This window comes from Trichosurus vulpecula, chromosome 8, assembly GCF_011100635.1.
Source record: "Trichosurus vulpecula isolate mTriVul1 chromosome 8, mTriVul1.pri, whole genome shotgun sequence".
NCBI lineage: Eukaryota > Metazoa > Chordata > Mammalia > Diprotodontia > Phalangeridae > Trichosurus > Trichosurus vulpecula.
The window spans coordinates 116,894,672-116,922,201 of NC_050580.1; the positions used below are offsets into that span (position 1 = coordinate 116,894,672).

Below are 27,530 nucleotides of genomic sequence, written 5' to 3' on the forward strand. Positions count from 1 at the left end.
TCCACATTAAGAATCCCTGTTCTAGTTGGTGAACTCTATGATTGCAAACTCAATGTATTATTTTCAGTGTTCCCCAGAGCCTAATGGATAGTAGGCACTTAATAAATATTGTCTTATTAACATTTTTTTGCTACCAAGCAGAAGCAGAAATGCAACTTCATACTGCTCTACTAAGTTGTTTAATTAATAAGACTTTCTTTTCAAGGGTGTTTAGTTTTTAATCTCTTGTCTGATTTTATTTTTTCACAGCAAATTCCTTTATCTCATTTATGGTTTGGATATTTTTTTTAAACTAGGCAAACAAGAAGCCATAGCTCGGTGTCTACACATCCAGACACAGCAAGCTGTCAACGACACACTGTGTGACGAGGCCCATCGTCCCCCTGCAATGACTCAGGGTTGCAACACCGATCCCTGTCCTCCAAGGTATGTGTAGGATGTGGTACTCCTGGGACTCATATGTCTGGGTCTTAATCTTTTGCTGTCATCAGCCCTCAGAAGCTTCTGAAAGCAGCAGTAATGGAGCTGGGGTTTGGGTGCCTGCATACAAAAGCCGGCATACAGTCACACTGAGAAAGCCAAGCCAGTCTGACTGTTTTACTCTCTAGTCTAGGGTCTTGTGCTTCCTGCTTGCCTTATTGGCACCTAGAACTGATTGAAAGGTATGGTGAACACACAAGGTCAGCTTTTTGTACTGCATACACAGAGCTACACAGGACATGAAGTACTTTTTATACCTGATTTCTGTTTACTCCTCTGGCAGATAGAGGTAAACAGGGCCAGTGAAATGTATTTCCCATCTCCCTTTTTGCTCCTCCCCTCCCCCCTTTTAGGGTACATCTTCTTTCCCCTCAGCCTTCTTAGGCTCCCTGTACTTTCCTGTTCTCTAACCCTACATCCTTATTAAAATAGGAACATCTCTGATGTTGTGGTTTTTAATCTGAAACTCATATGTACACTTACTAAACTCTCCCATTGTAAACCCAATAAATGGCTTTCTCTACTGTTGTATGAAGTTTAGGCATCATTGAACAGATAGATAGGGGAAGCATCTCTTTGAGCAAGAGACCTTTATTCTGACCCTAAAATCATAATCTCTGCCTAAGCCTAATTGGAAAGGTAGCCTGCCTCAGTGAATTTAGGGAGCATGGGTTGTGGGGAGAGTTGGGTAAGAAGGGAAGGTAGGAGGGGTTCCCTCACTCCATCACATCATAAAATTATCATCCACAGTCACATATTCTCTGTGTTCTCAGAGAAATCAAGAATTCTCTTTCCTAAACTGCAAAAAAAAGCTTAGAAAATACCTCCATTTAGATGTGTTGTAGCCTTTTCTCAATATTCTTTCTGATGGTCCTTGTGCTGAAGGGAAGAAGGGACTCCCTAATACCCTTAATAGATCCAGCTAGAGTCTAACCATCACCCCTACCTCCCTTGAAGATGAGGGCATACACCTGTCCCTCCTTTCTCATTCAACTGTATAGCATCCTCAGGATCTGATACCCTAATACTGGATCACTAGATGGCATGTCGTATATATACCTGGCCCGAAGGCAAGAAGGCGAGATTGAATACCGCCTCACACACTTGCTAGCTGTGTAACCCTGGGCAAGTCACTTAACTTTCCTTAGCCTGCTTCAATTTGCTCATCATTAAGATATGAAGAATAATAACATTTAGCCTCACGGGGTTATAAGAGTCAAGTGAGGTAACAATGTAAAGCGCTTTGTGAGCTTTAAAGTAATATCTAAATGCCAGCTACTACTGTCATTATTAATTCCTCACTGCCCAAGGGAGACTGGAGTCAATCTGCAGCCTGGAGAGAAATGTACAATAATCCTGGAAAAATAGATTGGAATCAGATGGCAAAGAACTCTGCGTTACAAACAGAGAAGTTTGTACTCTATTTTCGAGGCAGGGAATCGCTGAAAGTTTTTTAGCAGGGAAGTGACATGGTCGCACCTGTGCTTTGTGAATATCAAGCTGGTAACCGCATATAAGATGGAGTAGTGAGGAAAGAGCCTGGAGGGTAGGCAAAGGGTGATGATCGCTTGAACTAGGTTGGTTTCTGTGCGAGTGGACAGAGGAGAACCCACATCGGAAGGGTGGCGGAGGTAGAATTGATGAGAATGGACTGGATTTTGGAGATGGGAAGAGGGACAATTTTGAAGTTAGTAAAAAGGGAAGTTAGTAAAAGGAGCAGATTTGTGAGGAGAGATGATTTCTGTTTTGGATAAGTTGAGTTTAGACGACTACAGGATATTCAACTGGAAATGTTGGAAATGTGGTTGGTGATATAGAAGTGAAGTTTAAGCGATTACTTTGAGAGCATAGATGAGAAAAGGCCCACAACAGAGGCTTAGAGGTGCACAACCTGTGTGTGTGTTGGGGGGGGGGGGCGGTAATGGGACATGGCTGATGATCCATCTAAGGAGACTGAGAAGGAATGACTATACAATTAAGAGAAGAACAAGGATAGAACAGTGTTAGAAAAACCCAAGGGGGTGAGACTTTCTGGAAGGAGAGAATAATCAAAACAAACACTTCAGAGAAGTCAAGAAGGATGAGGCTTGATAAAAGACCATTCTGTTTAGCAGCTAGGTTAGTAATCCTTGAGGGAGCAGATTCTCTTGAGTGATGAGGACAGAAGCTGCATTTTAAGGGCTTGAGAACTGAGTGTGATGTAAGAAAGTAGATGTTGTGAGAGTGCACAACTCACAACTTTATCTGAGTTTGGCTATAAAAAAGAGAGGTATAAGATGATAGCATGATGAGTTGATAGGGGTCAAGGGAAGGATTTTGTTTGTTTTGGGGTGAGAAAGATGTGGGTACGTTGACAGGGATCAGGGAAGGAAACAAGAGATAGAGATAGAAAATTAGAGAGAGATACAGGGGGAACAATTGTGAGGACAAGGTGCTATTGCTGGGTCAAGAGAACAAGGAGAGAAAAGTTGGCCTTGGCAAGGAAAAAGGGTCACTTTATTCATCAAAGATTAGAGGAAAGTAGGAAAGGACAAACTTAAAACAATATGGCCAAGACCACCTGTAATTGTAGTTTAATGGATCATCCTCACCCTGGCCAAGATGGCCAGTGGGCTCCTACAAGCTAGATGGTTCACAATAGAAGTTGTTAGGTCTCTAAGCCTTCCTATACAAAAGCAGAAATGAAGCTTAAAATTCATGTCCTCCTTCCGATGCACCCAAGCATAATTTCTCTTAACTGTATTTCACCCCTTTATATTTCACCACTGCCAGCATTTTATAGGATTCTCTCTGTTCCCTAGCCCTTCCAAGAATAGTTAACTCAATACACCCACCTGTGTTTCCATACCTATGGAACAAACCAAGATGTGGTCACCTTCCCAAAATAGAATTAGGTGATCATTGAGGAGAGTACTCATTCCCAACTTAGATTCTTTATTGCCTAGTATTGCCATAAATCTTTTCTTTCTGCCTTATGAAGTCGTATGGATTTGTTCCTTGTTTAGTTTAGTAGGCAATCCTTATCCCCTTATGGCCAGATTGTCATTTATCATCTGGTATATTAAGTATGCACTAATAACTCATAGATCAAAAGGGTTATAGTGATAAGAAGAAAGGACTGGTGGGTAAGAGTGCATGGGCAAAGATTAGGGAGACAGCCTTGAGATATGGATAGGGAAAAGTGTTTGGGAGCAAAGGAAACTTAGTTGTTAAAAACAAGGTCCAGAACTATTTGGTTTTTAAATGTATGTGTTTATGTTCTTATATATGTGCACATGGAGATGGTAATTAAAAAGTATTAGGAAAAACTCATTATTGAGGTAGATTCTACATGCTGGAGAGCTAAGATAATGAAGAGTAAAAAACTAAGAATTTGTTGAGTGAGTTTGAGTTGTTCGTATCTGTTTCTTATTTTGAGAATTTTAGGGTAAAGATCCAGAAGGGTTGAAAATCCAGTGCAGGGTTGAACTTAGTCTACACTGTGGGTCTTTGCTCACCAAGTCAAATCCGGATTTAATAAAGAGCCAGGAAATTGTTTCCTAATGATGCTGAAGAACGTTTTCATTCTGTCTCTTGTAATAACTTGTTGGTTTCCTCTTGTAGTAGCCTATGTGGAGTATCTACCTCAATACATCTCAGCACTAGACCTTCTAAGTTATCCTTCTCAGGAATTCCATATCCTGGAGCCCCGGAGCTAGGAATAATTGGGCAGTCAGAATGTGTTGATTTCTTTGGGAAACTGATACTTTGTTTTTGTACAGAGGGAAATATTATGCCTCATTTCAATGATGCAGATTTAATAAACTTTTTCAAAGAGTAGGGATTCGATTGGAAAAAGGACATAGTAGAGACAAAGGTTGAAGCCAAAACAAAGGTAAGTTTACGGAAATGTTTGAGGTTCTAAAAACTTGTGGTTGTAGAAATAACAGGAACAGGGTGTTGGATAATATTTTCCGTACAAATATTGACTGGCTCCAAGGGCAATGGCTCTAAAACATCACCCAAGGGTAGGGCTCCTTGCTGAGATTGTGTTGCACATCCAGTGGGGCTGTTTTTACCCAAAGGCAGCTTTCTTTGGTTTCTTTGCTTCAGCTTTGCAAGGCTGAGAGCTGCATGTTTGATTCACCCTTGCGGGTTCTCTCCTGATGGATGAAGATCATCACTGCCAAGTTTCTACCTCTTCCTGGATTACTGTCTCTGGGATGGAGTCAACTGTTTATAAAAACTTGTAGGTGATGTGGTATATGATGATTCCTGAGGGTCTTAGAGGAGCCCTTTTCTCAAACAATCTCAGTAAAGGGATAGAGAAAGTCATTTGCCAGGTAGGAAGAGAACAAGAGGACTGGAATCTTCACTGGTATTGCATATTAGTGTCTTGAACCACTTGGACCAGTAAGCCAATAATAATAAAAAATATTATTACCAGTTTCCCAAATAAAAGAGCTCCCTTACTCAATCTAGTGTTGCTATAGTGATTCTTCTGGCTGCCCTCTTTCTAGAAAAAAAAATAAATGCCCTGCAAACACTCAAAATTGAAAAGATAAATTTAAACTGGATTGCTTAAATGTGTAACACAATCTTCCAGTGAATTTATTTATAATCCAACTTCTATCAAAATACCCTCTATTGCCTTAAAATGAGAATTTCCAAGGCAACAAGTCAGGTAGGCAGGTGAAGATACGGTTTTGATGTGGTTGTAGATGAAAGTGATGTACCATATGAGCTCAGGTAGGCTATACATGAAGTAATTGTCCCTCCTCTCTGCCATATTTCTCTTTCTTCATCACCTCTCAGATGCTTTGGATATAGTAAGTACTTAATGAGTAGTTTTGGAATGAATCGAGAAAATGTTTTGATCAAGGTATAGTCCTCATCAGTCTTTATAGGATTTCTGCAGTTGATCTAGAGTACACCCTCATCCAGTTCACCTATTGGTTCTCATTAAAGACCTAGAGGGAGGGAAAAAAACAAACAAACTAGTATCGTCAAACAGAGAGGATGTTGGAACATGCATTCCAACCCCTTCTTTTCATGGATAAGAAAATTGAAATCTAGAATGACCAGGTGACTAGTTAAAAGTCGTACATTGTGTTAATGGTAGTAGGAGGACTAGAACTCAGGCCCTCTGGCTCCTTATCCAAGGACATAACCACTTTTGTATTGTAGAATCATAGCATTTTAGTGTTTTAAATGACTTTAGAGACCATCTAGTTCAATGCCCTCTTTTTTGCGGATGAAGAAACTAAAACCCATAGAGGTTAAGTGACTTATCCAAGGTCAGACAGATAGCAAAGGGCAGGACTGGGTCAGAGTCAAGTGTTCTGACTCCAAACCCAGTACTCTTCCCCCTGCACCAAATGGTCTCCAAGTCCCTAATGTGACTCTAAAAGTAGCTTGCTTACTCAAACATCCCCAAGAATGCCTTCAGGAAAAGCAGTATGATAGTCTGAGTACTTCAACCATTTCTTGAGAGCATTTACATCAGTAACTGAAGTAACATGGAAATAAGTAAGACATCTGAAATTTTGTCAGCATTGAGAACTATTTGTGTAAGAACTCTCCATCAAGGCAGATCCCAGCCCTTGCAAACTTCATAGGAAAATCCTAGAGAGTTTCTGGAGTCAGGGGTTAAGGTTAATGTCATATAGCAAGCAAATGTCAAAAGGCATGACTTGACCCCAGGTCTTCCTGATTCCAACCCTAGCACTGTGTCTACCACACCATTTTCCTCTTCTAAACAAAAACACTGATATTGAAATAATAATTGAGGCTGACATTTATATAATATTTTAAATTTTACACAGAGATTTAAACTATATTATCTTTCTTGGTATGTCACAAATGTATTTCAGAAGCACTGCTAAAGAATAAGTTTGCTTTAGTAAGAGCTTATATTCTTGAAAGTTCCATTTGAGAGAACCGGCATTCTTAACAAAAATTCTAGGAATCCAGAGGCTCCTCAGAAATATGAGGGTCACCTTTTCTGCCTGACCCTTTCGGTGATGTGGGACTTAAATCTTTGTTGATAAAGATCCTCATGCCAGTCATGTGTAATGACCTATTCATGTGATGTTAGGTACCAGAAAAGCAGGAATCAGGCTCCATTGGGGTGGATCCCTAAGTATATACAATTACTGTTCTTATACAGCCACAGATATAGCCCTAATTTCTTTTTGTCTTCTTGATCTGCCCTTTGTTTTTATTACTGTAGCTTATTCCTAACCTTTCTCAAAAGCCACTCTCATAACCAGGAGTGATTCCTACTGCGTGAGATAGACATGCAGAAAAAGATACTGATATTGAAATAACCTGAAATAAAGCTGAAATCTCATTGAGGGAGCTAGGCAGCACAGTGGATAGAGCTCCAGGCCTGAAGGCAGGAAGACTCCTCTTCCTGAGTTCAAATCTGGCCTCAGATACTTACTACCTGTGTGACCCTGAGCGAGTCACTTAACCCTCTTTGCCTCAGTTCCTCATCTGTAAAATGAGCTGGAGAAAGAAAAGGCAAACTACTCCAATATCTTTGCCAAGAAAACCCCAAATGGGACCACGAAGAGTTGGACACTTCTGGAACAGACTGAACAACAGCAACAGCTTGTTACCAGGAGTCAAATATAAACCAGACTTACATAATCTAGTAAAAGACTGAGCAAAGACTCTAGGGTTTTTGCCTTTGGGTGCTGTTGCTTAGTTTTGTGCTCTTTATATGCCCAAATGTGTGTGGAATACTCGACCTTAGAAATCGTAGCTTTAATCATCTGCCTCTCAGATGGTTGAATGTCCATTTGACTAAGCTTGTTTATGATTTTACTGGCCTGCTATCAAGCTAGAGAAGAACATGTGCCTAACAGGGAAGCCTGTTCTGTTTTGTATTACATATCCCATGTTTCTGAAGAGAAATTCAGAGGGTGGAATGTCCTCATTTTTACAAATTGCTTTAGATTTCTATCCTAACCTTATTTTATTAAAAGTATTTTGATATTTGAGTGTAGGATATTTAGGCTGCAAAGGCCAGATCATAACTCTTGTTACTCAACTGGATATGAAATTACCATTCAGATGCCTAATAGCTTGGTTAAAGTTTTCTTCATCTTCAGAGGTTTAAAAATTACTCCATCAAATCATAAAATCCCAGACTTGGAAGTAACATTATTTAGGTAAGAGGGCTTACCTAGTCTGACCTCTTCAGCAGTGTATGAATCCTTTCTGTGATATCCACAATCAGTAATAACCAATAAGCATTGTTAAGTGCCTGTTATGTGCCAGGTACTGTGATGGGTGTGGGATGTAGATATGGGGGAGGGAGTTGGAAAAACTATTCCTTCCTCTCAAGGACCTTTTCATTCTTAGAAGGAATCATCCAGTCTTTTTTCAGCAACTCTGTTGTTGCTCTATTATCTCACGAGGCATCCTGTTCAGTTCTTGGAATATCTTGCATACTTGGAGATAAAAATCTTCCTCCCAATTATTTTTGTCCATTGGTTCCAATTCTGCCCTCTGGAACTCCACAGAGTAAGTTTCATCTACCACTACTTCGTTATTTGAAGACAGCTATTCTGTCCCCACCTGTTAGAGCCTTCCTCCCCACTCCAAGCTAATATTCCTCTGTTCCTTCAGCCCATCTTCACATCTGGTAGCCTTTACCTTCTTCACATTCTGGTAGCCTCACCACCTTGGCTGTCCTCCTTTGGACATCCTTCAGTCTGTCAGTGTTCTTCCTATAATGTGGCACTCAAAGCTAAATATGTAATCTAATTAAAGTCCATCCTCCCTCATCCTAGATGCAGCTTTTATTCTTGCAGCCCAACATCTCAATTACTTTTTTGAAAGTTTTGCCACTTTGTTGAGTCAGTGTTTAGCTCAAAGTCAACTAAAACCTCCAGATCTTTTTCCCATCTGGTACTAATGATATCAAGCCACCCTTACCTCCTTATCTTGTACTTATCTTTGTCACATACATCCTTATCAGATATCTTTTCTTTATCCCACAGCCAGCGTATATGGAATTGCATACATACCTCATTTAAGAGTGTTTTAAAATCATTTTCCCCCTCAGAAAACATTCTTCCCTATCTAGAAGTTTGTCTCCCAAGCCAGAAATAATCTCTCCCTTTTTTGAACTCCAATAATATTTTGTTGGCATGCCTTAAGCACTTTTTTCCACATTTTACCTTTTATTCTAGTTATTTGTAAATATATCTTATATATACCCTAGACTGTAAGCTCCTGGAGGGCAGGAATTATATCTAATTTATTTATGCTTGCCCCTTAATGTCTAAGGAAATATCCTATTCATTGCAGATACATAATGAATGTTTCTTAAACTAAATTTGTAGAAATTATGTCAAGGCTAAAGTGTCTTTCCCTCCCAGATTGATTCTTTTATGAAGGCAAACTAGGCCATCTTTTGCCTCAATTCTTACTTATCCTTTAATTATTGAATGGGCATTACCTCAGACAAACCAAGACATGGGAAAGACCTGAATTTAAAAAGGCCAAGGTCCCTCACTGCATCCTGGGCCATCACTAGTTATCTTGCTCTAAGTCCTGCCACCGGACTCTGATGACTCTGGAGGAGAGAGTGAGGCTGAAGACTTTATGGAGTTCTGTCTCACTGAAATCCAGTTCACTTGCAAGTCAAGACAACACCCTCTTGACATAATTGATCCTTTTTGAGAATGAAGGACGAGCAACAACAACAAACAACAGCAAAGTACAGCAAGTACAAATTTAGCAGAGCTCTTTATTTTAGTTACTTGCTTTCTAATTCTATAGGCTTCCCTTTCCTATGACTTTTAGGTACACTATTTTGACATAAAACATTAGAGAAATTCTATTATACTTTGCATTGACTATGAAAATATGTTCATCCAACCAAAATATAGTTTAGCATTTTGAATCTAGATACATATAAGTTTCTGCTTTGTTTGTTTCTAATAGAGAAATATAATTTCTTGCAGTTCATTTGTGAATCTCAAGGTCAAAGAACTAGGAAGATGTTAGGATTCTAGGATTTAGAGCTAGAAAGGGCTTTAGTTGCCACCCGGTCAAACCTTTCCATTTTATAGAAAAGAAAACTAAGGAAGTAGACTAAAACCCCTTTTTCTCCAAAACCCTCTCTGCCCTGATGCATTTTAGTAAGCAACATAGTGAAAAAAATATGCTCATAATATCTATGAAGATGAATGAATGCTACTGCCAATCTCCTCAACGCTCCCAGCCTATGGAAGCTTAGTTGGGAAGATGGGAACCTCTAGATTATAAATCACCAAAAGGATTCTCACAAACCAGGGCAGCACTACATCTTTCCTTCTCTTGTGAGAATGGCCCTATAGTGGAGCTCAAAATGCATCCTGCTTTAGAACAGGGCCTGTCCAAAGTGTGCAGAAAATGTGATTGTGAAAATTGTGAAAGCTAGCTTTCCATCAAAATCATACTCGTTGCATAGCATTTAGAATTTGTTTGGGGGAGTAAATACTAGACCAAATATATATGAATGCCATTCCTTAAAATTTTATTTATCATTCTAAAAATGAACACTACAACATTTTTTGGGGAAACGAGAGTCCTTGGGAAATGACAGAAAAAAAACAAACTGTTTTTTCCCGAATCTTTCCGTTTGTTTTTTTTTCCCCAGGCCTTCACATCTCTATTGCCAGTTTCCCCTCCTTGGATTATGCTTGGTAAGCAGCTGTCCTGGTTTTTCTGTTTATTTGCAAATATTTTTAAAAATATATTTCATAAGAAAGTTTCATTCACCCAAGGTTTTACCTGAATTAAATCACATTGACCTAATTAATGCTTTATATATGGTCTCACCATAGGAGGAGAATAGTTTTGGAGTAATCTAAGTGAATTAAGACATATGCCTGGAAGATTTCCTGAAATGGGCTTTTTAAGCATTTAAAATTGCTTTTAACAATCATACACATCATCCTTATCTTTGTGTTCTTTTCAAAAGGAAACAAAAGCTTCATTAATTATAGGCTAGCCAATCAGGACTTGGCGTTTTTCTTGTGTTTTTCTTTTGTCTTTCTGAAGGGCCCTCCTAAATGGATGGGATTCTTCATTGAGAAGCATCACAGACATTTCTTGTATTAAAAACAATCATTCTGTATTTTGTGTGTGTGTGTGTGTGTATGTGTTACTTTTGTTTATTGAGATTTTTGTGGCTCTTGAGATTTTGCCCTGAGGATGAAGTGTGTCAGACAGGTAAAGAGAGCTCTGAAATCAGGAGAACTCCCATTCACTGTTGCCCCTGGCATCTGAACATCATTTCCTAGAACATGCCTGTATCCCTTTATGTTTTGGCACAGGTGGCAAACAGGGTCGTGGAGGCCATGCTCCGCAACTTGTGGTGTGGGAATACAGACCAGAGACGTGTACTGCCTGCAGCCCGGGGAGCCCATTGTCCCTTCTGAAGAGTGCAAAGATGAAAAGCCTCATGTTTTGCAAGCTTGCAACCAATTTGACTGTCCCCCTGGCTGGCACATAGAAGAGTGGCAACAGGTACAGCAGCAGACCCTTCGCAACACGCAGGGTGGTTACCCCACACGAGAAGACAAATGCAAAGTCAGTGATGCTGGCCTTACCCATTTTCCCCTGCCCCTCTCTCTCAGTGTTCTAGGACCTGTGGTGGAGGAACTCAGTATCGGAGGGTGACCTGTAGGCAGCTCCTGACGGATGGCAGCTTTCTGAACCTGTCAGATGAGTTGTGCCAAGAACCTAAAGCATCTTCCCATAAGTCTTGTGCCAGAACCGACTGTCCACCTCAGTTAGTTTTAGGAGATTGGTCCAAGGTTAGTGACCTATACATAGTAAGAGGATTTTTCATACTGTATTTTTGCGTGAATATTCCAAGGAACTTCTAAAAACAAACTAAAAAGGCTTAGTAGTGTTTTGTACAAAGAGGAATTCTACTTCATGATATTAAGTATATTTCTTTATCACGTTGAGATTGGCATATCATATTTCTTTCAACTACCTGGTGAGGTTGGCACTAGAAATATTATTGTTGCTTTATACAGGTGGGGAAACTGAGGCCCATAGTTGTCCATGGTCATAAAGCTAGTAAGTGTCCTAGATGGGATTTGAACTTTGATGTTGCTAGAGCAGGGCACTGAGAGAGTTGGGAGACAGGGCAGGGCTTATCTCCCTCCCTTCACCACAGGGTAGTAAGGCCTTTGAGAAGATGCTGGAGAATCATGTCTCCGGATGCTATTTCAGGAAAGTCTGTTCAGGTATGGCTTAGAGGAGATCACTTCTGAGATCCTTCCAGACTGTGTGGTTCCATGGTTTAGTGATTTTTCCACCAGCTAGTTCTCTGGCTTTGTTTTAAGGGTCTCCCCAGCTCCTTTCTAATTACCTCCCTCAGGCAGTATCTGAATGAGAGACTCAGGAAGACTCAGCAACCTGATTTTTCAAAGGCAGCAGATTATTTTACAATACACAAAATGTTCACTCACTCTATATCATAAATTTAAGAAAAACTGGCAGATGCTGTGAAATACCTCTATGTAGTAGAAAGAACATTGAATTAGGAAGTAGGAAACATGGGTTCTAGTACCATCCCAGCGTTTACCACTGATTAGCTTAGTGGACCTTGGGCATGGTATTTTATCCATGTAGGCCTCAGTTTCTCCTGTAAAATAAGGGAGTTTAGATGACCTTTAAGGTTCTTTGTTGAGTTATCTGAGACCTCATTCTGTATCATTCCATAGCATTCCATTTGTGTAACATCGTTCCTCCCAACTAATTCCTCTTGTCTATTTAAATCTGACTTTTCTTTGAAGGCCCAACCATTTCCCCTGAACGGTTTTCTGTGACTGCTCTAATTCTAATTCATTCTTATTTTCTTTGAATTTCCTTAGCTCTTGTGTCTATACTCCTCATTTTAGCACTCATAGTGTATGATCTAAATTGTAAGCTACTCTCTTGAGTGTATGTTTTGTCTTCCCAACTAGACTGTAAGTACTGATAGAGTAGAGAGCGTGCCTTTCCCTTCTTTTGTGGCCAACACAATAACTTGTACAGTGCTGAACAAGATACAGGTACTTCAACAAGCAAATGCCTAATTAAACTGCATTTTATCAGGTGGAAGTGAAACCTATCTAGATGTCTTGCGAGCCACTTAGGAAAAGGAGATTTTATGCACAGAGGCAAAGTGACCTAATGGCCTGGGCTCTTGTGGTCTTGGTTCATGGGCTTCAGTTTCCACATTGACCAAAAAGTCAGGAAATGTACTGGAGTCATTTGTGAAGTCCTTTGCAGGTGCAAAGTGTATCTTAAACATAAGCTAAGTAGAGGGTATATCTGTAACAGAGCTGCAACCTGCTCCTGCAAAGGAGTTAAATCACTTTTGGTGTGGAATTTAGGCTGCACACTTTTATATTGAAAGCAAACCAAAAAAGGCTCTTAACCTACCTGAGTTTTTGGTAGGATAGGCTGGTTGCCAAGACAACAAAATTCATTAAGGTGCAAAGTGAGCACCCAGGTCAGCCTAACCCCATCAAGACACTCAACCAGGCAGACCATATTTCTATGTGAGACCATTAATAGGGTGTGAGCAAGGGAATTGTATACATATGATTTCAATTTCAATCTCTCTTTCAAAAACAAAATTCTTACTGGGGTTCAGAAACAACAGGATGCATATGCAGCTGGTAGGAAAGGAATTTAACATTTTTGTAGCATTCTTGTTTTCTCTTTTCTGCTGAAATTTCCTCTCATTTTGAAGTCGTTTTTCTTCTTCTTTCTTTGGCATAGAGCTTGACACCTAATTGCTGCCTGTGTCTAAGGCTGGGTGGGTGCCTGCCAAATCCATGTGCCAAGGGAGTTCTCACCTTAAAGGCAGCTAGCTATTCACTATAGCTTCTGAATAGCTCCATTGCAAGATTATAGCAAACAGTTTAGACCTGTGCATTCAAAGGTTAGGAAACAGGTGATGGGTGTCTGCCCTTCTAGCCATGACCCTTCCCCAGCCTGTGATCACCCTACACTCACTGAAATTGGCTTCATATACCAAAAGTTTCTTAGAATGCTAGCATTATAAAGGCTCTTACAGAGCATCTAACTCAGCCTCCTCATCATTGAGCTGAGGAAACTTCATCCCAGGAAGGGGCAGGGGGTTGAATAATATACCCAAGGCCATACATGTCAACTCTATTTCTTTCAGCATTGGTAACTTGAACCAGTACTGATAATAACTCCTATTCCTTTAGTACTTTACAGATTATAAAGTTTCTATCCAGTAAACTGGTGAGATAGGTAAGGCAAGTGTTATTTCCACTTTACAGATGAGTAAACTAGAGGTCAAATTAGTTAACTGATTTAAGCAAGCTCATAGAGGCAAGATGGAATGCCAGGTCTTCCACCTCTAAATACAGTAACTTTTTCCACTGAATTTTGTATATCTTACAGGAAAGAGAAATAAATGTCACTATCAAGTTTCTAGATTCCTTTTTGGAGTTAATAGATGAATACCTATGTTTACTGCATTTATTTCCTCACCATCTATGAGAGGCAGTGTGGTATTGTAGGAGGTGTTCTGGATTTGAAATCTGATGACAGGTTTGAATCCCAACTCTACCCCTCACTGCCTGTGTGACCTTGGGCAAATCACTTCTCTAGGCCTCAGTTCTTCATCTGTAAAAGTAGGGGGTTGGACTGAATGGTCACCGAGGTTCCTTCCAGCTCTAAATCTAATCTGACCATCTTCTCCCTTGATGTCTGTACCTTCTAGTCTCATCCTAATGAAACTCCCACTTCGTTTTTTCCACCTCTAGTGAATTTGCTCTTCTTCTATCCAACTGCCTTTTCTCAGTCTTCATCTCCATTACCTTTCTGCAGAATTTGACATTGCTGACCACTTCCCACCAGCTGCTCTTGCTCTCTCTTCTCTACCCTTCTGTGTCTCCTTTTCTAGCTGCTCCTGTTCACTCCCGGAGGTTTCCCGGAGGCTCAGTCTTTGCACTCTTCCTGAGTCAACTCTCATGGCAGTTGCTGTCACTTCTGTGCTTATTGTCTCTGTCTCTGATTTAAATAGAGACCACTTGTCACTGTTCCTGGCTTTTTCATATGTATATATCCAGACAGGAAACTCCCAGAGATCATAGACCATGACTTATGTTTACTTTATATGTTCCTCATTGCCTATCAAGGTATTAAACACATATTTGGAACAGGGTCTGGACCAGTGATTTCATTGGTATAGGGAACAACCAGAAAGAAAACTTCATTTACCCATACAGGTCTGCACTTAGAGAACTGCCTGATTAGAGCAGCAGTTCTTAAAATGTTGTCCAGGAAACCTACACACCTCTCTCTCTCTCTCTCTCTCTCTCTCTCTCTCTTTGTCTCTCTCTCTCTCCCTTCCTCTCCCTCTCCCTCTCTCTTCCCCCCTTCCCCCCTCTCTCCCTCTCTTTCCCTCCCTCTCTTCTCTCCTCTCTGTCCCTGGCTCTCTCTTTCTCCCTCCCTTTCTTCTTCTTCTTCTTCTTCTTCTTCTTCTTCTTCTTCTTCTTCTTCTTCTTCTTCTTCTTCTCCTTCTCCTTCTCCTTCTCCTTCTCCTTCTCCTTCTCCTTCTCCTTCTCCTTCTCCTTCTCCTTCTCCTTCTCCTTCTTCTTCTTCTCTCTCTCTCACACACACACACACACACACACACACATAAACACACACACACACACACACACACACCCCTCTCTTTTAGGGACCCATGGGTTTAAAACCATTTTCATACCAACACTAAGACATTTTAATATCTAACACGGTAAATGTTGCTAGATAAATTGCACATAAAGAAAAGCTCTTCGGAATCATCAATAATTTTTAAGAATGTAAAGAGACCCAAAAGTTAAGTTTGTGAATGCCTGGCATAGAGCCCTGAGAGAATAATACTGGTAATTAAAAGACTATAACAATAAATATAATGATTATAACAATAAATAGTAATAATAATAAACACTTCTGTAATGTGTTAATATTTGTGGAACACTTTCCATGTATTATTTCATTGGATTGTTCCAGCGCTCTGAGTATCATCATCCGTGTTCTCTAGATGAGGAAGCTGAGTCTGACAGAAGTTAAGTGCAGCTAGTATCTGAGACAAGATTTGAACTCAGGCCTTCCTCCCTCCAAGTCCAGTGTGCTATGCTGCCTCACAGGTTAAGCGATTTTGCCTAGGGTCTCACAGCCAGTCAATGCCAGAGCTGGTACTTGAGCCCAGGTGGGTGCAAGACCTGATCTTTATCTACCACTCGCTGCTACTCACAAGTTGAGTTGTTACTGAACAGATGCTGAGACTTCTAAAAGTCACTCCGTTCTTTATAGTCTACTTCTTCCTAGACTTTCATTGATGAAAGAATCACAAACTTTTAGGCTGAAAAAGATTTTAAAGATCCTCTGATTCGACCCCTTTGTCTTACAGGCATAGAGACTGTAGCCCAGAGGTGAAGTGATGGTGTGTGATTTGGGCTCAGGACAACTTGAGTTTAAATCCCTACTTAGACACTTCCTGTCTTTGTGACCCGGGACTTTGTGACCCTCTCTTGTTTAAACGCTCTCAACCTCCATTTCTTTCCTCTTCTATGAAATGAGAGGCGTAATGGTATTATTACTGGGTCAGTGAGGCTATTGTATGGGGTAAGTGAAGCTCAAATGAGATAATATAGGTAAAGCAATTTGCAAAGCTTAAAGTGCTATATAAACTCCACTATTATTATTATTATTATTATTATCGTAACTACTGCTGCTGTTTCACCAGTTACCTTAATAGTGACACACAGAGGCAGAGCCAAAGTCTCTTAACTCCCCATCCATTGATCTTGATCCCATTCTGTCTACATAAGAAAAAAGTAAAACCATCTTGAGTAAAAGTTACTTGAATGCACTTACTTTAAAAATAATTAGAAGCCAATTATTACTATGTACAAGGTGATTCCCATGACAGAAGCCATTATGAGAAAAAAAAATTGTGAATTCTGAATAACAAAAATCCAGGAAGTGGCCCACTCACTTGAAACCTTACATTTGTGAAATTCCTATACATCTCTAGAGTTTATACCTCCCATAAAATTCACTGTAACTGGGTTTGACATGGACCAGATTAGAATCTTATTTGACTCCATTGCCTCATCCCTTTTACAGTGTTCTGTAAGTTGTGGTGTTGGGATTCAGAGAAGGAAGCCCATCTGTCAAAAGCTGACCTCCAAAGGTCGCAACATCACGCTCAGCGGGTCACTGTGCAGGGGCCAGCTGCATGCCCCTCTCGTAAGATCTTGCCGGATGACGATGTGTAATAGTAAGTATGGTACTACCATGCCTTTGAATGAAATGTTTAACCTATTGCTCTGAAATATTATCTCAATATTAAAGTACAGAACTTGTGTAACCACCAAATGATTTTTTTCTCCTCTTATCAGCATATTTCTAATCAATGGATGAACCAAGCCCGTTAAAGTCGAGAACATTCACAGAGATATTCCATGCTAATGGAGTCTATAATGCTGCAGTCTGTTATTAGCTTTCTTGTCTTTTCTTGCATTTACAGCGGCTGCCTTTTGGATTTTGTTATTTTTTCCAATTTTTAGACGCCCCCCCCCAAATGATTCCTTTCTTCCTGGTTTTCTAATATTTGGTGTTTATGAATGTTAATTATGTAACTGATGTTGAAATTTTTCCTATTTTACTTCATAGGATTTAGTGCTGGAAGGGACCTAGTGAGTAACTAGTCCAACTCTCATTTTGTAGAAGAGGCCTAGAGGAATAGAATCACTTACCCAAACCCCACAGGCAGTAAAGAGCAAAGCTGGGAGTAGAACTCAATTCCTTTAACTCCAAACCTAATGTTTTTACCACTATGCTCATAACATCGTAATATTTGTGCTGTTAAGGGAAGAGCAAAAGTTTAGTGTTTTTATTACAGTGGACCAAAGTCAGAATTGAGTTAAAAAGTGAAATGTTCCTACATTTAAAAAAAAATACAAAATTTAGTTTGAACAGCTCTTTAGTTAAATAAGATAATAAACTTGTTATAACTTCTTAGAGAGATGTAAAGTACTGCTCCTTCCAAATGCTCAAAACAATAACAAAACTCTAAATACACATATATTTCAGGTGAGGTTATTTGAGTTTAATGCCTAGAATTTAATAATGAAGACACAGGATGATCCTGGGAATATATTACTCTGCTGAAAGTCAACGGTTTCTCAGATCTCTTCCTCACTCTCCTACTTCTTGATACCTTTATATCTTAATCTGCAAAAAAAAAGTGGGTTTAATTATATTAAGGTCCCTTGTGGAGGATACTGTTAAGAAAAAAGTCATTATAAAGAGAAATTTAGTCTGATAAGATGAAAGGTTTGGTTAATGCTATCTAAAATCGTCTGCTTATACATAGCTTTCTCAGTCACTCAAAAAAACAAAATAAGAAATATAGTAATTATTGGTTCATGCATCATTTGAAACTTCTTTTATTGCACGTCTTATAAGTTGACATTCCAAAAGTCTGAGGTTCCAAACATCACTTAAATAAAGCCCCAAGGAATTCTGGAATGTCCTTGGCATGTGGTATAATAAAATATTTTGAGCTGCATATTTATCTGAATTTTATTAATTGTGGATAGTTACATAGCTGTGTGGCTAGTCTGTAAACTGCTTAGAGGAGAGTCTTGTTAAAGTAACACTGGCAGCTTCCACTAAAATAATATCGGGACAACATGTGGGAATCTGTAGTAGTTATTAGGGCATGAAATGGGGTACAGGGAGAAATTATAAGTTAGCAAAAAAGCCTAAGTAAATGCCTATGCAGATTGTAACCCCCCTTCAGCTCTGCAAACCATACTCATCATGGAATCAGATAAAAATGTGCAGTCTGTGTCTAGAGAGAACTCCATGCTGCTGTTGTCATCCCCTCAACACTGCTCCAATTTCCCTGGCAGATCAGACTTTATCGACAGACCCTCATCTTGTGTAGATAGAGCAGCTCCACTAAAATCAGCTTTGTGGGTCACAACCAGATGGAGTGGACACCTTGAAAAGCTTTAGGGCTTATTTCCTTGTCAAATATTTGATATAGAAAAAGCTATAACAAAAGATAATAAACTATTTAAATCTGAGAGGTTGCAATTCCTTTACTACTTTTTTTTCCTGAGGAGGGTACTTTTCTTTCCCAAAAACCTGTCATAGGATTTAGAGCTAGGAGGGACCTTAGAAATTCATCTGGTCCAACCCTTTCATTGTACAAATGGAGAAACTAAAGCCCAGAGATGGAAGTGATGCGCCCTAAATCAGTCAGGATTCAAGCCGATGCCAGCACCCACTGCTATTTCCACCCCACCACACTGTCTCCCAGGGGGCAATACCTGGGCCTGAAATTAAAGTATCTAAAGCACAGTAAAGGATGGGATCCTGTCAGGGCTGGAGCAGGTTTGCCAGCTGTTTGTACTCCTTTCTGCAGGGAATTTTAACAAACTGTGGCAGAAAAGGAAGTGAAGAGGCAGCTTTGCAGAACTCCTGTGAAAAGCTTTATAACTCTCCTGAGACTAACATGAACTGATGCATAGTGAAGTGAACAGAACCAGGAGAATGTTGTACACAGAAACAGCAATATTGTGCAATGAAGAACTGTGAATGACTTAGCTATTCTTAGCAATACAATGATCCAAAATCATCCCAAAAGACTAATGATGAAGCATACTGTCTACCTCCAGAAAATGAACTGAAATTGTTTGAATACAGACTGAAGCATGCTCTTTTTCACGTTCCTTCTTTCATTTTTTCCCTTTTATTCAAGTCTTCTTGTACAAAATGATTAATATGGAAATGTTTTACATAATTGTACATGTATAGCCTATATCTGATTGCTTACTGTCTCAGGGAGGTCAGAGGGGAGGGGAAGGATAGAATCTGGAACTCAAAACGTTAAATAAAAATATTTTTAAAAATTTCCTGATTGATCCCAAGTATCAGTTGAGCAGCACCCCTATTCTACCATAATCAGGATTTCAAATATTTCTGACCTGAGACACTTTCATTGCAACAAATGTACTGGACCGTAATTAAAAAGAAAATAAAACAAAAGTTACTATATCAGTGCCTACTCTAATTTGTATTTTATAAAATGATGAATTTGAAAGCCATGCAAGTGGATAGAACTGTTTACTTAGGAACTGGGTAAATGAGGCCAAGATAATCCCATGAGTCAGAATGAGTTTCCCCTAACCATAAAATAACCACTGTAAGCATTTCGTATCTACTGAGCCCTAGAGGCATTTAGCTTCCTGTCTCCTCCACCCAGTGTTTTGCAGTATCACTTGCATGTTTGTTCAGTGTGTCTTCTGACTTGGGTTTTCTACTGCTGAAGTAGTGCATAGGACTTGAAATGTATCCAAACACTGTAAAGATGTACACTAAGCCTGGAGGTTATGCCACCTGTCTTTGTGTATTTGCAGGGTTGTCATGTGGGAGATGGATTAGCTTTGTTCCGCTTGGCTCCAGGGCACAGAACCAGGAATAGTGGGTGGAAGTGGCCGGAAGCGAATTTGGGCCTGATGTAAGAAAAATCTTCCCCACATTTAGAGCTGCCCCAAAGTGGAATTAGGCTGCCCTAGGAAGCAGTGAATTCCGTACACTGTTTTAAAGCAGATGTAAGATGACCACCTGTTGAGGAGGATAAAGAGGAAAGGCTGAGGTTCCTTAAAACCCTGAGATTCTATGGTTTTATGATTCACCGGTGTTTTTATCCATGTACTTTAAAAAAGTAAACTAAAAAATTAAATACATATATAAAAATTGATAAGAATATTTCTGCTTTTAAAAATTGTTTTGTTAATTTTTTCTATTGGTTTTTGGGGGTTTTTTTGCAGTGATAAAGCCAGAGGTTATACCAAAATATGGTGGCCAAGGTCCTCAGATCCTTGGCATCCAAAGAGTCTACATTCAGACAAGAGAAGAAAAACGTATTAATTTCACAATAGGTGGAAGGGCCTATCTACTTCCCAAAACATCTGTGGTCATCAAGTGCCCAGTAAGAAGGTTCCAAAAATCTCTCATCCGGTGGGAAAAAGATGGACAGCGTTTGCAGAACTCCAAAAGGCTTGGCATAACCAAGTCAGGTTCAATGAAGATTCATAGTCTTGAAGCCAGTGACATTGGATTGTACCGGTGTATTGCAGGGCCTGTGCACGAAACATTTGTTCTTAAGCTAATTGGTACTGACAACCGACTCATAGAGCCCCCAGCCTTCCGAGATCACCCCTTTGAACATGGCAGAATAGACCCTAATGAAGCCAATAGTTTGGGAGCCACATGGCATAAAATGAGACAAATATGGAGTCAACAAAATGAACTCTTCCTGGATGATGGTCAAGTTAGCGACCAGCCACTTTTGAGAGCTCTCGTACACCATGGCAGTAATCCAGCAGAAACTCCCAACTCCTTAGAATTCAAGGATAAGTGCTTAGAAGCAGCAGTCAAACAAGGATCCTACAGTATGGACACTGTACAGTTTGAAGAACTAATAAAGAATATGAGTCAGCTTATTGAAACTGGAGAGGTGAATGATGACATTGCCTCCCAAGTGATCTATGAGGTGGTTGCCGAGTTAGCAAAGGTACAACCTACAAGGGAGAAATGGAAAGGAGCCCAAGTGGAATCTTCCACCACAAAATTGAATATGAAAACTCAAAATGTGTCTAGAGGTTTCAGCTCAAAAAACCCAAACAGGCCAACCATCAAGCAAAAAGGACTTGCTCTTATGAAACAAAGCAAATTACCCCCAATTTCATTGAATAAAACAATAAATTCGAGGATTGGAAGTCCAGTTTTTATTACCCAAAGTACTGAAGTCATCAACTTGTTCTGTGACCTTGTTAAAACTAATGAGGCTAAATATGAATGGACCAAAGATGGAGCAGCACTACAGCCTTCAGAAAAGTGAGTAAAATGTCTATCTTAATTTAAGTAACATGCTACTAATGACTCTTCAGATAGTTTTGACACACTTTCAGATTCCTTCATCTGAGTTTAGGTTGCCAGTAGGGGAAAAGATGGTACTATCAGTTCTGTTTTTAATATATGTCAGTATCAATGAGTTCTTTATATTGTCAGATCCAAGGATGGAAAATGTTCTTTGGGCAAAGCAGTGGGGAAGATGCAAAGGTAAACCATGGTTCCTATTCTCAAGGATCAAGATAAAATATGTCCCCCAATAAATATAGAGCACAAATTCCAGGGTGATATGTGCACATAGGAAGTACAAGAATCATGTGGAAGAAATCACTTTGGGGTAGGAGAAAGACTTTATATAAGCAATTGCCTTTGAACTAGGCCTTGAAGAATGGGTGGAGGGTTACCAGGTTGACGTGGTTGGAGTGGGTACTCTAGGCACACATAAATATGCCAGTGGTCTGTGACTTTGTCCATCAATGTTAGATAGCAACCCTTTTATGACTTAGTAGATCATTTGGAAGCAGTTGCCTGAGGTACTCATAGACTTTGAGAATTAGAGACAAGTTAGAGAGCTAGTAGATGTCAGAGATAGAATTTGAATCCAGATCTTTCTGACTCCAAGCCCAACACTCTACCTGCTCTGCCATTCTGTCTTCATTACTCAGGGCATAGAGTAGAGTGTTAATCAAGTGCCCTCATTGGTGTGGCACCATATAAAAATGGAGCTTCAACAGGTTAAATCCTTCTACTTTTAGAGCCTAGATTCGAAAGCCCTTATGAAATGGTCACCGTCTCTAGTTTTGTGCCTTTGTTTTAAGAGATAAATTATGATTCAGTAGGTGATATTAGCCCCTTTAAGGCTGTCTTACTAAGATGAGAATTAGATCCAAACTTGGAGAAATGTCTCAATTTTCAAAAATGAGAACAGTTTGCAACTATAAGCCATTAGTTCTATGATACATTTTCAAACATGAAAAAAAACTAGACCCAAACATATAGCAAAGATATCCCTATTCTAGCAGCATCTTCAAAGTCCCTTATCAGACCAATGAATGTGAGTCTTGATAGCCTAAGGGGAGATTAGTGGAAGTTGGAAATCAAGAGTTCCAGGCACTCTCCTAATCTTAGGGGAACTGTATCCCTCTGGGAAATTCTTGAGGAGGAGGCTTCCGAACTCCCAAGAAGCTTAGCCCTGTGGAAACTGTATGTGTGTTATAAGTTAGTACCATTCACCCATAAACACCTTTTCCTTATAGTATTAGTATTTGTGTCTTATATTTCAATAGATCCCAAGTTCCTTGGGGGTCATGCACACATTAGACATTTAATGCATATTTATTGATTAATTAATTGCATATGAACGATAAATGTAACATGTAACATCTAATAAAATTAACAAAATAATTGCCCATTTGGTCACTTAGTTGCCTTTTTTTAAAAAATACTAAGTGATTTTTCCCTTTATCTTTGAATCAGTGATAAGTATGAAAGTGCTTATCAGCATTTCAAAATCCTCCTTAAATGTATGGTACTGTTATTGTTACCGTGTTCTCATGATCTCTTCCAATGACAATGCAGAAAGTAATTTAGAGCTTTCTCTTACTATGCCCAATTATTCAGCGTAAAAAAACCCTAAAGGTTTGTGAAATTTTTTATATTCTTTAATGTCTCTAGCTCTTGCCATTTGTGAATAAAAGATTATAAACTACATACTTAGCATAAATTATTCTCAGAATGTTTCACATGGAAAGAAAAATAACAATGATTATTTTTTAGGAATTAAAAGAAAGGAATATATTAGTCCCTTGCCATCCCCTCAAGCTATCCTCTTATATCTCTCCTCCCATAGCCAAACTTCTAAAAAAAAAAAAGCTGTCTCAACTCCATTTTCTTACCTTCCACTCACTTCTCAACCCTTTGAAGTCTGGCTTGTGTTCCTACCACTCAGATTAAATTTTCTCTTTAATGTCACCAATGTTCTGTTTACTGCTAACCCAGTGGCCTTTTCTCATTCCTCTATGTAGCATTTGCTGCTGTAAACACCTCCTGAATTTTCATGATACTGCACAGTCATGGTTTTCTGCCTTTCTGGCTAACTTTTCTTAGTCTCCTTTGCTCAGTCATTATCCTTGTCTCACCCCCTCTGTGTACATACCCCAGGACTCTATTCTAGTCGATATTTTTGTACCTCCATCTATCTCTTACTGTCTCTGTGTTTCTGTCTCTGTCACTTTCTCTTCTTTTTTCTTTCTCCTCCTCCTCCTCCTTCTTCTCCCTCCTTGTCTCTCTGTGTCTCTCTGTCTCTCTCTCTTCCACAGCCCCCAACTCTCCATTAGCTGCATTTTAAATGGTTATCTTCAATTAGATATGCCACAGGTATTTTAAACTCAAGCACATCTGAAACTAAACTCGTTGTCTTTCACCATAAACCCAGCTGTTCTCTCAATTTCACTATTTCTGTTGAGCACTCTACCATCTTTCTGTAACTCAGTTTCATAAACCTGGAGGTTTTCTCAACTCTTTACTCAGTCACCTTACGCAGCTCCACATCTGGTCAGTCACAAAATCTTTTTATTTCAACCTCCATAATAGCTCTCCCATCTGTCCCCATCTCCCCAGTTACTCCGCAGTCACCCTTGTTTGGGGCTCATCACCTCCACTCACTGTTGAGGTCCTCTCCTAAAATCCAGCTCCTTGATCCACCTTCTTCACAGCTGCCGAATTGATTTTCCTAATGCCCACGTCTGAGCGCATCCGACCCCTGACCTGGAAACTTCATTGTCTCCCTCTTGCCTCTAGGATACTCAGACTGACATTAAAAGTCTTTCACAATCTGACTCCAGCCTAGCTTTTCAAGCTAATTACACATTATTCCCTCTCCCAAGCTCTGTTCCAGCCAAAATGGTTCTGTGTGGTTCTTCATTCTGTTCCCCACCCCTTGCCTTGGCTGTCCTTCATGCACATGTAACAGATGTGTGGGGTTTTGACACACGGTAGGGCCTCACTTCTCACAGGCAAACACCTGCTCCCTCTCTAGGCTGGTTCACTCACTCCATCCTGCGCGCATCCCACTGAGAAGTATGTTTCATGTAGAGCCCTGAGCAGACAACTCAGCACCAGGCTATTCCAGGTAAAATGGCAAATATGTTAATGAATGGTACTTTACACCTGGAATCCTCCTTTTCCTCACCTGGGCCTCTTAAAATCCTCAGCTCTCAGCTCATGTGAGGGTTCTTTCCTGATTCTACACCTGTCTCCTGCCTTAAATCACTTTGTACTGATTTCACATTTGTCTTATATGTATTTTTTCTGTACATAATGAACCCCTGCAGTAGAATTTAAGCTCCTTGAGGGGAAGGATTGTCTTGTTTTTGCCTTTGTATGGCCAGCACCTAGCATAGTACCTGGGATATAGTAGATGGCTAATAAATATTTGTGGAATTGAATTTAATTGAACAGGAAATATGAAAAAATGTTTTTCCCATCTTTTGATTTCCTCATGCTAGACATGTATTAAGAAAATATGGTGCTTCAAATAAAGGATTGGAATTGTAGAGACAGAAAGGACCTTCTACATCCAGTTTCTCATTTCATTAATGGGGAAACTGAGGCCCTGAGACGTAAAGTGACTTACCACCTGGCTAACAGGCACTCAACAAATACTTGCTAATAGGATTTGATTTGCTGGCCCTAGGAAACCACCAGGATTGAATTAAAGTTAACTTCCCAGGCTGGAGTCTCGAGGAATTATGATTTGGCCTTGAATTTTGAAGGAGAGTTTCTGAGATTATAATGGCTTATTTGGATGTGACTCTACATACTTCAGTGATTAGCACCCTTGCCAAAAAATAAGGTCATTCTGTGTGGCTATCAAAGTGTTTTAAATAACATCCTTACAAGAATTTAGAATGATTTTGAAGTCTCTCTTACTACTGCCAGTTATTGGTATCACGTAGAACATACTTAATTTGCCATTAACTGTAGTTTTCCATGATTATAATCTCAGTTTTTATCTTTAGATCTGCTTTTTCTGAATTACTTAAATCTTTCAGGTCAAATAAATTAGAAATTATTTAATTTTGAAACTGAGAGAAGTGTTGGTCATTATCTAATCCAATCTCCTCATTTACAGGAGAGGACACTAAGGTACAGATATATTACGTGACCTGCCAAAGGTCACACAGCTAGTTAGTTTAGTTGCTAGGAAAGCCAGAGCCAGATCTGGCCGGTTTCCGATTTCCCAAGTTCAGGGGTCTTGCAACTGACATTTTCCCTCTTATAATCCAGGAAGCTAGAGAGAGTGAGCTAGAAAAAGGTTGTAATAATGCCTCACTTATCTGAAATAGATTCGTCTTACAAATGCAATTATTTAGAATAAAATCAAGAATCAGTAATTAAACAATGAAAAAGTCTAAATATATAACATAAAATTCATACACTAATGTTCATGTATTGAGCACCTCACTCAGAATATATTTATTGCTATTTTACAAGAAAATCTGGATTATCAGGTACCCTGCTCTATGATAAAAACAGTAATTCACATTTCTATTGAATTTTACAGTTCATAAAGCACCAGCTATCAAAAATTGCTCTAATTAGCTATTTTTTCATTTTGTTTGTCACATGTATTGATCATAAGCTCCTTTGAGGATCAAGACTTTTGTAACCAGACAGCCAGTGTACATGCCCTAAATTTTCATTCAATAAAATTAATGTACATGCTTGATTTCAGTTCAATTGAATGCAATAAGCATTAAAACTCCTACTATGTGCAAGGCATCAGAACTTTAAAAAAAAAAAACAAAACGATTTTTGCCCTCAACCAGGGTCCCTGCCCTCAAGTAGGCCCTCTGCCTACATTTTCTTGGAAGATGTAATGTATACACAAATAAGTAAATTCGAAATATACAAAGTCATTTCAAGAGCAAGAGAATGCTAATATTCTCTCAGGAAAAGCCTTGTGTAGAAGGTGTTGCTTGAGCTTTAGGGGAAAGAGTGAGGAGGGAGTGCATTCCAGACATAGGATACCACTAGTATGAAGACACAAAAGAGGAACATAGATTCATAGACAGAAAATGGCCAGTGAATCTGTTTGACTGGAACAGAGAATGCAGAAAGGAGAGTGATAGGAGATAGGATTTTGAAAAATATGGTGGAAACTGTGTCCTGGGAAACTTTAAATGCCAGACTGAGGAGTTGTCCCACAGGCAACGGAGAGCCACAGAAAAATTTTGAGTGGGAAAAGGACATGTTCAGATCTGTGTCTTAAGAGTATCAGTTCTGCAGCTACGTAGGGGGTGGATCTGAGGTAGGAGAGATTAAAAGCAGTCAGACCAATTAGGAAGCCTTTGAAATAGTGCAGGAGAGAACTGGTTAAGAGTCCGGACTAGAGAGGTGTTTTAGGTATTTTTGTCTGGCCAGTGAGATGGCTGCAGTGTTGAGCAAAAACTTCAACTAAAACCCAGGACTCTTCTTTCTTCTTCCTTTTCTCACTCCACGCTGATACAACCTCAACCTTTTATTTTGAAAGGATGGGCTTGCTTTAATATAAATGATGAAACAAGAAATCTAGTTGTGCCCAGGGAGAAATTACATAACCACTGGGAAAAAAACATTGAAATGACTTTCTGCTAGAAACTCAGATTTGCTAAGAAAACATCTAATGTAATTCTACATCTCTTAGAACTAGAGTAATTGTCAAGCCTGATTTTTAAAGATTGAGCAATTATCATTTGTACTTCAGAGAGATTCTTGACATTATTCCATTTTTGGAGTACTAGGAGTGAGGGAGAAACAGCAGCCTGTTATGCCATAAATTCTGTCTACTGTCCAGGATCATGGGAATGTATCTGATGTATTGTAATAACCGATTGAATTTTTTAGATAGATAAGATTAACGTGCAGTAAATGGGAGGGCAGGAGTTGATAGGTTTTAAAATGGTGGCAGTAGCCGGGCAGCAGAGGCCTTGTTTAGAGATGGTCATCAGCTGGTTACCCTCAGCCGTGGCCAAAGTTGCATGTTGGGTATGAGGAAGGGAGGGAGAGATAAGAGAGAGAGAAACCACATGAAGATATAGAGGCACCTAGAATCTAGCCAAAGGGAG

General features: G+C 39.5%; 1 protein-coding gene across 1 annotated transcript in view; it reads left to right on the plus strand.

Annotated features, from left to right (window-relative positions):
• Positions 1-27,530, plus strand: part of ADAMTSL3 (ADAMTS like 3) — a 563,622-nt gene that overhangs the window by 462,737 nt on the left and 73,355 nt on the right. Inside the window, exons 17-21 of the mRNA XM_036737163.1 lie at positions 297-426; positions 10,797-10,989; positions 11,100-11,279; positions 16,621-16,774; positions 20,340-21,408. Coding sequence (XP_036593058.1) covers positions 297-426; positions 10,797-10,989; positions 11,100-11,279; positions 16,621-16,774; positions 20,340-21,408 — 1,726 coding nt within the window. The remainder of the gene's footprint in view (positions 1-296; positions 427-10,796; positions 10,990-11,099; positions 11,280-16,620; positions 16,775-20,339; positions 21,409-27,530) is intronic.